The 17,093-nt window shown below is 41.4% G+C and overlaps 1 protein-coding gene across 8 annotated transcripts in view; it reads right to left on the reverse strand.

The window, feature by feature from the left end:
* Nucleotides 1-17,093, reverse strand: part of LOC116848714 (RNA-binding protein Musashi homolog Rbp6) — a 926,784-nt gene that overhangs the window by 616,797 nt on the left and 292,894 nt on the right. For 3 of the 8 annotated variants that reach the window (XM_032825097.1, XM_032825095.1, XM_032825100.1), the window contains one exon: nucleotides 15,307-15,378. The exons of the other annotated variants lie outside the window; for them this stretch is intronic. In XM_032825097.1, the coding sequence (XP_032680988.1) occupies nucleotides 15,307-15,378 (72 nt within the window). The remainder of the gene's footprint in view (nucleotides 1-15,306; nucleotides 15,379-17,093) is intronic. 8 annotated transcript variants of the gene reach the window in all.

Consider the following 17,093-nt stretch of genomic DNA (forward strand, 5'->3'; position numbering starts at 1 on the left):
GGGAGATGAAGATAAATCGTGCCGTGTAAATTACGCCGGAATTGTTATGTTAAAATATTTAGACGAAACTACCGCCGCCGTCGTGATTGAGATAAAACGAGCAACACAGTGATTCTTCAAACTTCTCATTTTCATAAATATAATTCGAATAAGATCCAACCGCGCGCGCGGACGCGCTCCTCCCCCGCGGCGGAAAATGAAACGAAAATCGTGGCGAATTGGAATTAATTCTGAAAGGAGCTCTTACGGCGCGGCGTAATTAAGAATGCTAATGAGATTTTTTACACCGTTCACCTTTACCGCGACAAGATGAAGGGTGCATATAGTGCGCCGAGCATTTTCCACGGATCGACCGGCTACCTCTTACATTGCGCGTCGTGGGAAAATCACGAAACCTTCGCGGTCCCTTGCTTCTCTATTTCCCTTTTCCTCTTCCTTCTCTCTTTTTTCGTTTCTCCTCTCTCGTTGCCCAACCGCGTCCTTAATCGGCACGAACTTAATCCACACCACGGTCGACTTTCGTGCTGGCGCGACGGTTCGATTGTTACGAGGCCGCGTATGGAATTCACTCGGCGGTGAGTCGGGCTCTCGAGAGTCGTCGGGATCGGAGAGAACCCGCGCGCAGCTCGCGGCGGTAACGACCGCCGCCGCTGCCGAAATAGAACGGAATGAGAGGGTAGGAACGGGGAGGCGGGAGGATGAAAAAAGCCGGAGTAGAACGCGGGGTAGCGCGCAGAGCGAGACGAGAGAAAGAGGAAGAGTGAGAGCGAAGGGGGGAAGGAGAGGGAGAGAGAAAGAGAGAGCATGAAAGCCGGCGGTTTCGTCCGGGTGGTATGAAGGAGAAGAAGGGTGAGCGACCGAGGGGGCCAGAGGAGGACAGAGGAGTGGATGCGGAGGTGGGCTCGAGTGGATGCGGATATTGCAGTCGGCCAGGTTCGATTTTGCCTTAACGGCGAGAGTGGATATCGAATGATCCACATAGTCCAGGCCACCTTTCGAGCCGCTTTCCAGCCCTTCAGCCGTCGCGCCCCCTCCGTGCCCTTACTCGCGAGTGTAGGACTAATCTGGGAGGAGGTGTGCGAGAGGAAGAGAGAAAGACAGACAGGTAGATAGAGATCGAAATAGAGAAAGAGACGGGGGAGAGAGCGGGGGAGGTTTAAGCCCGAGCTGTCAGAAGGGTCGAAGAAGAGACTCCGTGAAAGCGGAGGGCGGAGGACCGGTCGGAGGAGGGTCGAATTAAGCCTGGACGCCGGACTCTCCGTCGGTAACCTAACTCACGGGGGTAGTGTATGCGTGCACGGGGGCAGCCGCTAGCCTAACTCCACTTAAATTAAAGCAATCTATCCTGCGGAACTCTCGCGCTAAGCCGACAGGTTAAGCGAGAGCCAGCGTGCGTGTTCCCGGGACCGCGCACCCGGGAGCGAGCGAGTGAGCGCTTGCCTTCGCGCTCCTCCGTCCAGGTGAACACACGTTGTCGACCGAACACCGAGGATTTGGTCCATTCGGCCCTCCTCTCTCCTTAACCCCCTCCTGCCCCTCCGGCGCCTTGCCAGCCGCCGCCGCCGCGTTGTTGGTCCGTTCGCCGTAAACATTCCACGTGGATATTGTTGGTATAGCCCGGGTTAATTGCTTTATTAACGGAACCGTTCCCCCAGCGGATTGTCTCTGGGCGGAATTTATTTACTATAAATTTGCTTTCAGAGTATTCAGCGCCGTGGCTGATAAGCCGGTTAAGCGCATGCACGCTCGAACGTAAGAACAGAGGAATTCGGTAAGCTCACGCTCGCTTGCTCGCTTGCTCGCATCTGTCCTCATCTCGTCGCGCGATTACGCGACGCATTAATTATCCGCGTGTCATTAAATATCGCGCTGACATCGTTGACCGCAGAGGTCGACGCGTTTAACGACACTTTCTTAAAGTGAATTAGATATGCAGGGAATTTTATAGCCGAAAATTGCTATGGGATTTTGTAACCGAGGGGACAGATCGACATTCCGCAGTAATTCATTACTCTTTCATTTCATATGTGCTATTTATCTAAGAACTACATAAAACATACTGTTAAAAAATTTCCTATTTCTAACATAATTTACTATACTTCTTAACAAGATAGATTTTACTGACAATTTATTTTCCTACATTACACTAAAAATATAATAAAATTGAAAAGAATTTATAAAAAAAAAACTATAATATACTTTCTGCGTAAAATGTTTCTGACTGAATCAACAAAAGGATCATTCTAACGGTAATCACTGAGTTTCAGTGGAAACACTCCCACTTTACTGCTTCATTTTACATCTCTCACTAGTTTTTATCAGTAGAAATAAAATTTCACTGCAAAATCTACAGTGCACAAACTCATTATTCGCCATGTAAAATCCAACTTTCTACGTTTGTCGCAATGGAATTAACGGCTGCCTTGTGATTTACGTGCAATGACATGTTCGTATTTGCAAAGTGTATCTATAACAACTATTAGTTTTTCTTAATGTTACTATTAACTGATCCCTTCAGTGACATTTTTTACTGATTGCAGTGCTTCTTTTCTCTTACGCTTTACATTTTATTTTATTTTTTTGAAAACGTGTAATATTTAGACTGCTCTGACGAAAATAGCTGGTTAATTGTCAGCAGTTGTTCTGGTGTTAACGATAAACGATGCACGTTCTCTTTCTCTCTACCTCTCTTTCCCTTCTCTGCTACAGATTTCTCTCGAATGAGAGCCGTGTCTCGCGATACTTACGGAATTAAACGGAAGCGATAATACGGCCCGCGTTTACGCTATGTTTATATCGCTCATCACCGCGTGTTTTCCCGCTGTGTGATGGCTTTTATAGAGCTCTCGCTCCGGACACGACAAACGCTATTCCGCCCTGTGCTTCCCCATCCTCCCTCTGCCCTTCCTCGTCCTATTCCCCTCCTCCTCCTCCTTATCGTCCGGGTTCCCCTTTCGCTGCCACGGGAACGCTCGTTCCCAGGCGGCGAGTTCGGCGATCAAAGCGCGAGTGGAGCACGTACCGTCGTTTAATCCGCTCTTCTGGATGCTCCGGTTACTACCAGCGGTGCGAGAACGACCGCCTCGGCATTCGCCGCGAAAGTCACGAAATTGCACGCGCGTGCGCACGGATGCGTTTAAAACTTATCCGGCTAATCCGCCGGTCGTCGTGGGCGTCCGACGTAGATTGACGACGTCGTCGTCGTCGACGGCGGCCGCGATTTATTTTTTTACGACAGAGTCACCGTATACACACATCGTTCTTTCAGCCCTGAGTCGTGCCGCGACTCGCGAAATCATTCAATTCGAGACTGAGCTAGAACATTGTCCAACGCGACGTTTCGCAAAAGCAATGCGTTAGATGGCAATTGGCTTTTGATTTTAATTTTCACCCTCTGCCCCCTCGGAGGGCGCCGCGACTGTGCCATTCAAAATCGATCGCAAAATTCGCAAACCGCCGCGACGGCGTCTTTGAGTTTGAAATCGGTTCTCAGACTGACAGTAACTGATTTGAAGTTCGTGAGGAATTCTGAATAAAAAGTTAACCAATTATTACAGTTAAATCAACTAGGTATATATGAACAAACTCTACAATCGAGTGAGAACAGACAAATAAACGCGGTTGATGATGCAGATAATAGAACTTTTATGGGAGAATAATAGAGTGCGATCGCTGTTACACGCAGCAAATGGTTTGAAGCGCCGCCACCGTATGGTGGCCAATCATGGTTTTTCATTAAGCGCTTTAAAGTGTCCGCAGCGTCTAATAGATCGCGCCCATAATGTCTAACAGTGCTGACGCACGTGCTGAATATTTTTCCAGACCTGCAACGTACGCGATGAACCAATCTTCTCCACGTCAGGCCGAACCTTTGTCCCAAATTACTCTCTTAATATAAAATTAATCCCTCTTAATATCCCACGAAACTGTTTCAATTGCGCGCTTGATTCTTAATTTTTTTACGATGTTAATATCAATTTTAGTGAATTAACTGAAAAATTCAAAGAATCTAACCAGAATTAAATCTCAATTCAATCGAATCACAATCCTTCCGCAAGAAGGCAAGAAGCCATTTCCAATGATATTGTCAATTAAATAATTGTTTCCACAAGAAATATTTGATTTCTAAAGAACGATGCGCGGATTTATCAGCTCGATTCGTGTGAATTTGTCTATCGAGAGTGTGCAAAACGAGAAGGAGAAGAAGGAGTGCGGGACGAATTTTACGTCGGTTCCAATATACACTCGTGGACTTTAAATGCTAATGCAACACTCTTAATTTCGTGATTGACGTGAATGCACGGCTACGACGTTAATTAGGAGAATTACAGCGGCGGAGCGTCGCGGAACGCAACAGCGCGCGCGTAAGGATTTCGTAACGGCGCGACGCTCGCGCTCCACGCTGTAAAGCATAACAGTTTTTCATAATTATACAGCATAAAAAAATAATCTACGACGTAACGAGCCTGGTAACGCCGTGGCGCGCAGAAACGAGGCGGCCGCCCCCGTGCGGACGTGTTTCACATGCTTACACGTACCGCCGCGTAATTGGACGCGTGCTGTAATAAAGCGTCACGAGACAAAACATCGATTACATTCCGGGCCGCAGCGGCTTTTTCTTGCGTCGTAAAAGAAGCCTCGAATGGCCGAACACACCGACGCTCGTGCACGGAGAAGGAGAGATTGTTCGAATTTTCGCGCGACAATATGAACGTGTTTTCACCGAAGAAAATATTACGGAGAGAATATTATAGTTTATCCTTTCATATAAATTCCCTTCAATTTTGTTATGCTTTTTCATCTCATAACTGTAATTTTGTTTGTTTAATTGTCAGCTAACTTATTTATCTAGCCACTAGAAGGAGTGAACGTTACATTACTGGTTAGTGATAATGTTAGACACAAATTCACTAGTTTCGTGGCTAGACATCGATAAGATTCAATTGAAGAATAGAAAATGAAAGAAATTATTGCAAAATGTCGATATATTCGTATTTCTCGGTTACAAAATCCTATCCTAATAATTTTACATTACACAATTCTCTCCGTGTTAAACATAGCAAATCTTTTAATAGCATAATTTAGTTCTTGAAATATATATAAACAATATATTCAGTGAAAAATGTTTTATATTTGTGTTGTAATTGATCCGTGTAGAAATTGTTGTATTAATTATTTGACATACTCGTGTATCGATTTAATACACTGTTGTTGGGACATTTTAACTATTCTACGTTGAGTTAATATATTCACTATTTCTAAGTGTTAAAATAGCACAACTTACATGTAATATGTACATTCTTGATGACATATTTTACGTGTAAAATGTTCAGATAAGTTGTTATTAGGATAACACATGAGTTAAATTGACATGAAAATTAGAATGAATAAATTGGGACACGTGAAATGTATTAGATCGAATACAAAATTTTATACAATATATAAAATTCTTTCCATGCAGAATTTCTGGTTGTCATGTTACGTCAAATTCGGTTCTGACAACAGGAAATTCTAATTTTCTCAACCAGGACACGTTTAAGTTTCATTTTATTGTCATTGTCGCATTAATTCGATCGATTTTTTCTTTATGAAATGAAAATTACTGAGACAATGTGAGATAAACGTACCAATTCCCGGACACGTATCCTAATCCTAGATATTTTGATTGTTTTTCAATGATAGTTTTTCAATGATAGTTTGAACTTAGATTTCAATTTAAACTCTGTTTAAACAAAACCGCATTATTAGAATAGAGTTTAAACTTGAATCCAAGTTTACTTTAGATAAATTTAGTTACTTTAGATAAGTTTAGTTTAGATAAATTACTATTGAAAAACCGGCCCTCAGTCTTTAAATATGAATATTTAAACATTTAAAATATAAAATATATATATGTATACACACTCAATACTTATATATTTTTTATGTTAAAAGTTTAAATATTTGTATTTAAAGACCAAAACAAAAAGAGTGTCCAAGATTAGAAGCGTATTTAGACATTGGTACTTTTATCTTACACTTAAATAAGAGATCAAAGCGGCAGCGGCGATATTTCCCCGCGATGCTTTGCTTCGCGAGAGCCGTCAAAAAATCCCGAGACACTCGGAGACTCGCGAGCGCGCGCAAATTCGTAAACTCGCAGAACACAGGGAAGTTTACGGATCGAGGAAATGCGCAGCTCCGCAATTTCGCGAGTGCCAGAAGTTGATCGCTCTGGAAACTCGTTTAGCGACTCGAATCGTCGTCGACGGCTTTGGATCTTCCGGCGCGTCGGGCAATTTGAGGACTCAAAAAGATTTGAATATTTGAACACTTGGGACCCGCCGACTTGTAAAATAGCGCACCCGAAGATTTAGAAATTTGAGGACTTGCGAAGTCGCCGCTTTGAGATTTGAAAGTCGAATTAATCCCGTTCGGCGAAACCAAAGCCCCCGCGCCGGCGGGAAGGGGGCAGGGTGAAGGGGAAAGAGGGGTTTAATTTAAAACTTCACGTCTCAGAAATGTATGAAGCTTCCTTCCCAAACACACGCTTCTCGTCTGTCGTCTCGACATTCGGCTGACGACCGGCGAATCGAAAAATTCACAAGAATTATCCGCTGCGCGCTGAATAAAGTTACGCGACCGTCGATTCTGCTTTGATATTCTTTTCGCTGAACAACGTTGTATTTTCGCGCAAAAATGCGCCTGAGTCCCGAAGTTTTTTCTGCCTTCTCCTCTTTCTCCTTCCCTCAACTCCCGCAGTGGACATTCCAAAAGCGTTTTGATCGACGCCAGTGATTCGATTTCACCCGCGGACTTCGTCACGGACGAAGAGAGAAGCAAACGGAAGAACGCGGGCGAAATTCGGAGATCGAGTTAACTCTTTTGCTACCAACGGGACATATGTTTTCCCCGTCCCCCACTATTAATAATAATTTTATTCGATTGAATAAACAGCTCTTTTGGCCACTCAGAACATATCAGCTATCACTAGAGATATAAAATTTATTATCAGATTCAAAGTGATGATTATTTAGGGTAAAATTACGATAAGATAGTAATTTATTGGTAATTTTTATTGGTAAAATTCATTAGTTAATAATCTCTGAAATATATATTTCTCAAATGAAAAAAGGAAATTAGTTACAATTATTCGAGAGTATTAAAGTTTTCATTTTTTTAAATATTACTAAAAATTTTCAATTATATATCACAGTCTAATCAATTAAACAACAAGATAAATTACAATGCTATAAGTCTGTATAAGATGGTATGAAAAATATAATTAAGACTTGAAAAATTTTTTTAAGTTTCTCTATTTACTACGTACCTAGTTCCCTAATTATTATATACTATATATAGTATATTCAATATACAGTATCAAAATATTTTATAGAAAACATGAATTAAGTAAAGTACCTTTTTCTTAAAGACTAAATGTTACCTTTGAACTTTATACTAACATTTTTTTATTTCTATAATTTTTTGTAAATTATTTTACCAGCTTTCCAAAATTATCAAGCAATTTAACGAGTAAGTTACCATCAGACTGGATTATTTTCATCTCTACTCATTATCGCGCTGGAGCAAATATCGCGCCCTCTCAAAAATCTCAATGAGACATCAGTGTCCCGGCCCTGTCCTTTTGAGATGGCATAAAACTTTTAATTTTAACTTTTAACTTGTTTTAATTTTTTCCTTAAAACTACATTATATTGATTATATTGATGTATTTAATAAAAGCGAAAGTAAGCAGAAAGTTGTATGTTTAGGAGACAAAATTGGTGGCGAAAGGGTTAACGGCGTCGCGACGCCCGGGCTAATTCGCGACGCGAGCAGGACGTGCGAGCGAGCGCGATTAAATCGCGGGCGAATGCCGATCTGAAATTACACCCGGCACGCCGGCATTACCGGATCGTGTCGCCTCGGATTACGGCTGCGTTTCTGTCTTACTTGTCTTACCCGCGACGACAATGTAATACGGGGGGAACAGGACACCGGGACACGAGGGGGTGGCACGCGGACATGGAGCAGCGCCGTCTCGCGCGTTCCCTGCCTTGCGAGTCCCACGACGACGCCTCGACGCGCAACGTGAGAGCGACAACGTCCGGGAAAAAGTCGCTTTTCATTCACCGCGTCCCGGACGCCGTACGTGTTGTTGCGTCGTCGTCGTCGTCGCACCCTGCGCGGAAATTCGCTGCACCTTGGAGCCACGGCGAGCCCCGCCAACGATCTAGGGATCCTAATTCTGGACGCATATCGACCAGCAAGTCAAGTAGGATAAAACGTCCAGCAGCCGGACACTCCACTTATTTTCAGCACTTCTGCGCGGATTTTATCGAATAGTAAGGTGTATATGGGGGAATTTTGTAATTATTTATTAATTTCTTTTAATCCCTATGTATCTTGCATATGTATCTTACATAAAATCCGCGTAGGGGTGCCGGAAATAGGCAGAGTGCGGGACGTTTTACTCAATGCCTCCTTTTAATTCCATGTTCCGTTTTTTTTTTATACGTCACGTGTGTATACATAAAAAAATATTGCATTCAAATAAGTGTTAAAATAAAAATGCCCAAACATATACCTGATCCTGGATACCCTTGTTGTTTTGGTCTTTGAGTACAAGTATTTAAACTTTTAACATAAAAAGTATATATACATACATTGAGTATATAGGTATATTTTATATTGAAAGTTTAAATATTTGTACTTAAAAAGTTTAAATTTGCACAAAACACAATAAGAATGTTAGGTATATGCCCAGGAATCGATACTTTTACTTTACTTGCTTCAAGTATCTCATAAGTTTACACATCCGCAAATCTATCATGAATTCCTCACAAGCATTAAATTTATTCAAGATACGTTTTTAATTCAAGTTCAATATTTCGATGAGGAAAATTAAATGAAAACAAAAATTTGGTTCGTTTATTTGTGCCAGAGTCGAGCCAAAGATAAATTTTCCTTCGATAAAGTTTTATAATATTTTTGTAAAGGGAATAAAAATTCTATTGAATATATGGTAATAAACTTTTCTCAAATTTGTGACGAGTACATATGCAATAAGTTATTTCGGACTCTTCACGTCAAATGGGACTATATTTTCATGTCGTTGTAATTTTCGATGAAACAAGACATACATTGCTTTAATCTGTGATCTTCTGTCATCCATCGCACACATTATTTCGTTAAAGACATGAAAGTATAATCTTATTTTATCTGAAATACCTAGAATTACTTATCACGCAAATCAATATTTCAAAACTGTTATTAAGAAAATATTCTTTGTTGAGAATAACCATTAAAAGAAGGAAAGTAAATCCAATAATCGTTTTTCTTATCTCGTAGAGTAATCTTTTTCTGTGAGTATAATAACGTTCTTTTTTAGTCTGAATCAAAAAGACATATTTATCGTTCGGCACGCGGCCAGAATAAGGATTTTTCTTAATTTGTCGTTTCTAAAATTTCAATATTTGTAAACTCGTACAGATTCTAATTTTGTGTGTTTTTAAAGTTTCCAAGTTCCCGCTTTCATGCTCCATTTTTCCTCTCCTCCTCTTTTCTTTTTGTTTGCGTCTCCTGTTAAATACAGTTATTAATTGCTCTTCGTGCAAGATAAGCTGTGCCGGGAAGGAGTGAAAAGGAGATTGTTTAAGCGCGCGAACGTTGTTTTTACCTCATTTGATAAATTGGTAAGGATAACAATGGCGCAACGATCTCGGATTGCCGGGCGACGATCCGTATAATAACCGTCCCTTTAAGCGAGAGCGTTGCAATCGCGATATTAAATGTACCCGCGCATTTTGCATTTTACACACACACACACACATACACATGTGAGTGTGTGTGTATATTTTGCATTCATTCATATGGGATGGCTAATTCCTAATGGAAACAAGAGTATCACCTAGGAGCTAAAAGCCAGAGGAGCTTTAGGGCAATCAATCATGCAAATTGCAATCGCGGCAAAATCTCGGGACTCCGTTCACGATTCCATATGGTAATGTCGCTAATGCACCGATCGCGTATCAACGAATATACAGGGTGTCTCTGAATATCCTCGCGCCTCACGCGGTCACGAATATTACGGCGCGGACGCGAGTAACAATTAACGGCGAATCAACAATTGATTCGGGCTTGCGACAAACGTGCGCGGACGCGTTTCGAGCGGTGTAAACGATCGGTGGCGCCTGAACTGATGAAAGTTTCAGGGCGTAAGTGAGCAACAGGGAACTCATCTCCCGGGTAATTTCGAGCGGCCATTATTGTTATTCGCGCTTAACGAAGTTTCGTTTTCGTCATAATCTGAGGTGAGGAGCTATGAAAAATGGCGCCGCGTCAAGTTCGCTTCACGTTCGCACGAAGGCTCTCTCCTCCTCCTCCGAGAGGAGGAGCGGCCTGGAAGTATTATCGCCCGGCACCCTGTATATCGTGCGCGCGTCGTGATATCTAACGCAGGGCGAGCGCAATCTGGACCGATACAACGGCAATTATTTATTAACAATTAATTGCTTCGCATCGATTTGCGCAGGTCACTTTTTTCTCTCTCTTTCTCCTCTCCCTTCGTCGCCGCGATTGTTAATAACGCGGCGGACGATTACCTACTTTGCGAATGGAAACGTCGCGTGTGTATGCGCGCACACTGAAATATCGCCGCGGACCCTTCAATTTTGCGACTGCAATCACAATTATTCTGCAAATGCAACGATAAATATGTGGAAACATTTATTTAACGCTGCTAGTTTACTAATTAAGCCGGGGCGGGGGAGGGGACGGGCAAGCACGGGGTAGGCGGGGAAACCGTGATATTTCATAAAATGCGAACGCTCACAAAAAGAGGGAGGTTACACGCCGAGCGCGGATACTTTATCGACTCATCGGCCGCGGTAATAATTGATAAGGTTCATTATCGAGATGGCATCGATTTGTTGCAAATGCAATACACGGCCGTTAATTAAATATCGCGCGGAATAACGTAGCGAAACAGTTTTCCGCCCGACTGTTCGCCGTGCCGTTTCTCCCTTCTGTGATTTCTGTGATTTACCGCGTCGGCTTTGTGAGTGCGGCGCAATCGAACGCGAATCATCTTATTGTAACGTTTTCTCGTGCATCTATTTCTCTGTTTTATGATGGGGACCGTTTTATGATCGGGAATGGCGATACTCGATAACAATGTTACCCTGAAGCTAACGCGACGAGCGCAATTCTGTCATACGAAATGGTTCATCTCGCGTTATTTGCAACATAGTAATTATCGACATCGCGACATCATTGCCGAGGACAGGCGACAGCTCCGTGAACTGTATTAATATTAACTGTCACCTGAAACTGGTCTCACGCGAGATACTCATATTTTTGCTCAGAGAATTTAAGTTTTTCAGTTCAATCATTAATGCACGTGACACGTACATCTGTAATCGCGGTTTAACTGAAAAACTTCCATCTAACTGTGAATTCCAATTTGAGTATCTCACTTGAGATGCGAGTCTCGAGCACACTGAAAAAAAAAATTCAAAATTGACTTGTGAGATATAAAATTTATTTTGTAGAATAAAGTTCATTTCATAGAAATAAACTTTATGTCATAGAATTAGACTTTATTTCTCAGAAATAAGCTTTATATTCCATAAATAAATTTTCAAGTATTTTTCTTCCAATGTAATGACAATTGGTACACCAAGAAAAAAACACTTCAAAATTTATTTCTAAAATATAAAATTTATTCACAAAAATAAACTTCGTATTACAGAAATAAACTTTATGTATCACAAATAAATCTTTAGGTATTTTTTTCTTGGCGTAACAACTATTAATACACTGAGGAAAAAAATATTAAAATGTAAAAGAAATATAAGAAATAAAAATATACAATAAAAAATTTGTAATAAAAATATAAATTTATAAAAATATCAGAAAAATCAACTTTATATCCTAAGTAAATTTTCAAGTATCTTTTCTCAGTGTATGGGCCTAAGATATCTTGTGCAGAAATGTGTATAAAAGAGGACCCCGAATGTATGAAGAGCAAATTTAATTTCCAAATTGTAATCTAATATCTCTCCTTTTTTTCTATTTCCTGTCCCTTCTTCCTCCTACCTTCTCTCATTAACAGCTTCGAAAGTAGCTACTCGCGTTTTTAATCGAGAGAAAGAAAGAAAGGGAAATAAAGAGAGGGAGAGAGAAAGAGAGGGAAAACGGGAGAGAGCCGTCCAAGTTTAACGCGATTTTACGCGACGCGATCAAACGCGGCCGTGCCGTTTATTATTTCATCGTAGACCTCAACGCACCGCGCGCGCGATTATCGCGCGTTTTAATATCGCGCGATATTAAGCCCTTTTTGAAAGGCTACTCAAAGGGTCGCGGAGCGGAGGCGAGAGAGGCGTCATAAGCCGGGATTGTCGACGCGGTGCATACATCGACACGCTCTCCCGCTGGAACACACCCCGGTTTCGCCGTCGGCGAAACGCTAACGCGCGCGAGCGATTCGGCGACAGGCATGTAGAGCGGGGAGAAGAGAGAGGGGCGAGGATCCAATCGAATTAATTATCGTCCGTTGTTAATTACCGCGGCCCAACCGATAAAACGCGGCCGCCCGTAATCCGGCGACCCGCGGAAAAACGGGGGAGGGAGGGGGCGGGGGAGAGGCGCGAACGGGCGCGCGAAAAAAAAAACCGACCGGGCTTTTTCCCCGGGAGGGGAGGCGGGAGAGAGGAGGAGGGGACGTGCGTACGAATGCTTACCGCCGCGAAAATGTGTTGCGAGACACTGAATTTCAATTATCGTGGTTGCGAGACGACGCGAAATCGCGATTCGCGAAAGTGCAAGTGCGCCGCGTGGAATGCGGAATACACGGTAGGCGAATACGCACGGAGAGACTCGTTTTCTGAGCTAACGACGTTACGTAATTGTGCCACGGTAGCCGCGCTGTTTGACATACACTTGTCGTTCATTTATTCGACGGGATCGGTGCCGGCTCCTTCGGAATCCTCATGACGCTGGGAGTTTCTCACGAATGCACACGGATACGCACACGCGAACGTCCACAATTTCGCACGTGAAGAATTACGGCGACGCGGGAGCCGTCGATTTTGCGCCTCGTTTGATAAGGATAGAATTGATTTCACTCGCCAGCTTCCCGAAGACGTCATAAATAAAACGAAATCGAGGTGAGCGAAGCGAAAGTGTGTTACTTGCGACTGTAGAGGCATGCTTCTCGATGCACAGTCGGATAATTAAAGATTGCACACGCGCAGAAAGACTGCTCGAATTAACGTGACAATGACGCATTGGAATGACGACGTATCTGTTTCAAATAATGTGACAACACGTCTCGGTTGAAGGTAACTCGTATTTCTCGGACTTCAGGATCGAGTCTGGTTAATAAGAATTGGAGATTCTTCTTCTTTCAACCAAAACGCGTTTAGTTGTCATGTCATTCTCATGTTAATTCAATCAGTCTTTTTTTCTCCACGAATTTCACAATGCATCCTGTGTCCAATAGATTCGTTTTTTTTATTCTCAGGAAATTTCATACTTTTCTACACGGAGAGAATTTTATAGTAAATATTACTATAGAGTATATTATTTGTGTATACTGATGAATAGATTGGCATTCTGTAGTATAATTGACTATTCTTTCATTTTATATTTATATATTTTAGAAACTGAAATTTTATTAAAAAATTTGTTATGTTCTGTGTATGAAATTCACGATGTTTCTTAACAAGATAGACCTTATTAACAATCTATTCTTGCAATATTACATATTGTAAAAAAAGAAATATCCAAAAAACAAAATTCCGTAGATACTAATATAATATATAATAGTTCATATTAATATAAAATATTTTTCAAATAAGAAACTATTTGATTTATTTTCTTAAAACTACTTATAGATTTATCATAAAAAAATTGTTTATTCTATTTAAATGAAAAAATTTACATTTAAGTAAATATGTTATTCATTAATATCTAATGATGAGGTATGTTTTATCTTTTAGATTTTTTGCTCTTAGTATAGAAACATAGAAAATTAAAAAAAAAATATATGAAAAATCTCTTACATATGAATAATATTCTTTCCTCATGTATCGAATACGAGATGCATTGCGAAATTGATCGTGGAAAAGTGTAACCTTTAGGCTCGTGTTAATAGTTGTCATTTGAAACTTGTCTCAGGTGAAATACTCCACTCGGAATTAGATCCAAAGTTTTTCAGTCGAATTATATGCGACACCTATGACATTTCTGTAATCACGTGATTCAAAAACTCTCATCTAACTCTGACTTCAGATCTGAAGTATCTCACTAGAGACAAGTTTCAAGTAACGACTATTAACACGGACCCAAATCAACCGACTGTACGATTGCAGTTGGCGAAAGCCGAATCAAGAACACGAAGGGAAAATAGGATCAAAGTCGCAGGGCTCGTTTGTCCTCGACAATTTTCGCGGGCGACGCGTTGCTCACTCCGTTCGACTGTCCATCGATTCGAAAAGGAGCACTTCGCTTCTCCACTTCGCGCTTTCTCCCGTAGGACTGCATCGGAATCGACTTTGTTTTCCCGAACAGAGCGAGCGACCGACGGTTAAGGACCGGAGGATTAAGGGCTCTCGGCTACTTTCTGCGAGGCCTCGCTACCCTCAGGATTAAGCGACAAAATCGGAGGATCGATGTTCTGGCCCTTGAAATTCCGCACGGGGCTTTTAAATCGCGAAAGCGCATTCTACCGCCATCTACGCGTTGACGTAGAGAACTGTAATCCGGCGCGGATGACAAACACTTGGAAGTGTACAAACACTTTGCGAGGATACGTTCTCTCGCTCTTTTCCTCTCTCTGTCTCTCTCTCTCTCTCTTGCTTTCGTTCTCCTTCTCTCCAATCACGCGCTCGAAAAAGCTTCGCCACGCGAAACTGTCGGACCGTAACCGTGCGTTACGTCAACGCGCATCTAATGAAGAAAAGTCGCGACGCGCGGGCGCCCGCGAATCTCCGTCCACGATGATTTGCTTTGGCGATCATCCATCTTGGCGATGATCGTTCCGACGTTTTGATACATTGAGACGCGCGGTACGTTACGATGTCGCGCGTTATGCTTGACTACCTTTGGGATGCAAATTTAGATAACGAGCATTAACGTGGTCGACCGGCTCTCGAGAGATTGGTGCTGTGTGTATATGTTGGAAGATTTCTACTCGGCGATCTTAAATATCGCGCAGCCGTTAAGCAAGTGGAGCAGAGCGTGATGCCGCGAGATCTCGCGGAACATTATCGCGAGGATTTTCGCGCGTCGACGAGCGCCGAAACGCTGGGATTTTTCACTCACCGCATCGGCGATCGCGCGACTCGCTGCGATTCACAAGATTCTCGTGAGAGGAGCAACGTGACGATGTCTTACCTGCAACAGAAAGCAAAGAGAGTTCACGTTATTATCGGATGATGAATCTCGCGTCAACTTGACTTTGACAGTGACATAACTGGTTGCGTATTAATCATAACGCGCGATGGATTCGCGAGAAGAATTCGACGGCCCGTAAATTCGAGGAAAGAAATTCACGCGCTTCTGCTTTGCGTTAATCTTTCGAGCCGTACATTTTATTTCTCCATCAAGTTCCCTCAAATTTGGCACATTGAGAATTTAGAGTTGCTGATCACAAATTTGAGGTAAAAAATTAAAATTCGAAATAGCGGATCCAATATGGCGAATATAATTTTTCGAAATTAGTATTCTCACTTTTAACGAGTTATTCGGAAATAACGATATGTCTCTTTGATGTGAAAAAGAGCATTTGAATTTTTGTAAGAAACTTGCAGCATATAATTAATTATCAATATTTCAACGGTTTATTATAAAAAATAGGATTTATGACAAATTAAAAAAATATGTAAAATATTGTTAATTGTTTTGAATAAACAATTAATATTTTGACGTATCGATTCCTAATAGTTAGCCTTGAATTGTCCGAAAATGTTCTTTTTTTAATTTTATTCGCTCGTAATAATTTAACAATTAAACATTCAAACTATTTGCTTATTTTACTTATTTTTAAATCCTCACGTTTACGAGAGTATATAACGGTATAATCAATTGTGTACCAGTAAGTTAGTTAAAATCACTAAAAATGAAGAAAAGATGAGCGGAACGCTAGCGTTCCGCTGTGGTTCAAAGGACCATCGCACATGTAATGACATAGCTGTATATGCATAGGATAAGATCGTATAAACCAATATATGCATCGAGTATTAAGTCGCTATATTGAGGCTCGATGCTTAATATTCGATGCTCATTGGTCCATACGATCTTATGCTATGCATACGCAGTTATGTTATTTTATGTGCGATAGTCCTTAATCGTTTACAGCCGTATTAAATAAATAAACGACGTCTCTCTATCGTCTCTATGGCCGTATCGACCTCTTTGATCAGAACACCTAGGGAGAACAGGAACGAATCGAACTGCGAGACAAAGAGAGAAAAAGCGCGATTTTTTCAATTTACATAAGCGTTTTAAGCGCGCCCGCGCGTTTGCTGCAAATCGAGGTTAAAGAACATATCCAATGAATAATATAACCCTGCAATATCGTAATACGGATTATTGCGTTAATGCAACATATGCACGCGGATTTGACATTATACAAGTGATTATTAATCTATAAAGAGAAACCGTTGTAATTGTACAATCGGCGAAAATGTTATAAAATATGCCGTTCATTTCCGCTCGCGATACGACACAGCCCTCATCAGAAAGAATTTAATAATGACGTATGGACCGTGGGCGAAATGAATTCCAACAAAAAAATCATTGCGCGAAATATTATACGCGTTTAAATTTAATAAATGAACAGAGAATGTTGTATATTGAAACACGCGTGGGAAAAGAGCAATGTGAAATTAATATAACTAACGTGAAGGGAGAGAAAGTGCGAAGGGAACCGCTCAGGATCAGCACACCGGTGATAGTTTTTGGCCGGCCGCGAATTTGAATTCCTGAATATTTCATTATCCGTAGCATATTATTAATACCGCTAATTAGTTAATGCCAGTGAGTATATATATATATATATATATATATATATATATATATATATATATATATATATATATATATATATA

The sequence above is a fragment of the Odontomachus brunneus genome, unplaced genomic scaffold (genome assembly GCF_010583005.1).
Source record: "Odontomachus brunneus isolate Ranch 3 - 2012 unplaced genomic scaffold, Obru_v1 Obru_scaffold_098, whole genome shotgun sequence".
Lineage (NCBI taxonomy): Eukaryota > Metazoa > Arthropoda > Insecta > Hymenoptera > Formicidae > Odontomachus > Odontomachus brunneus.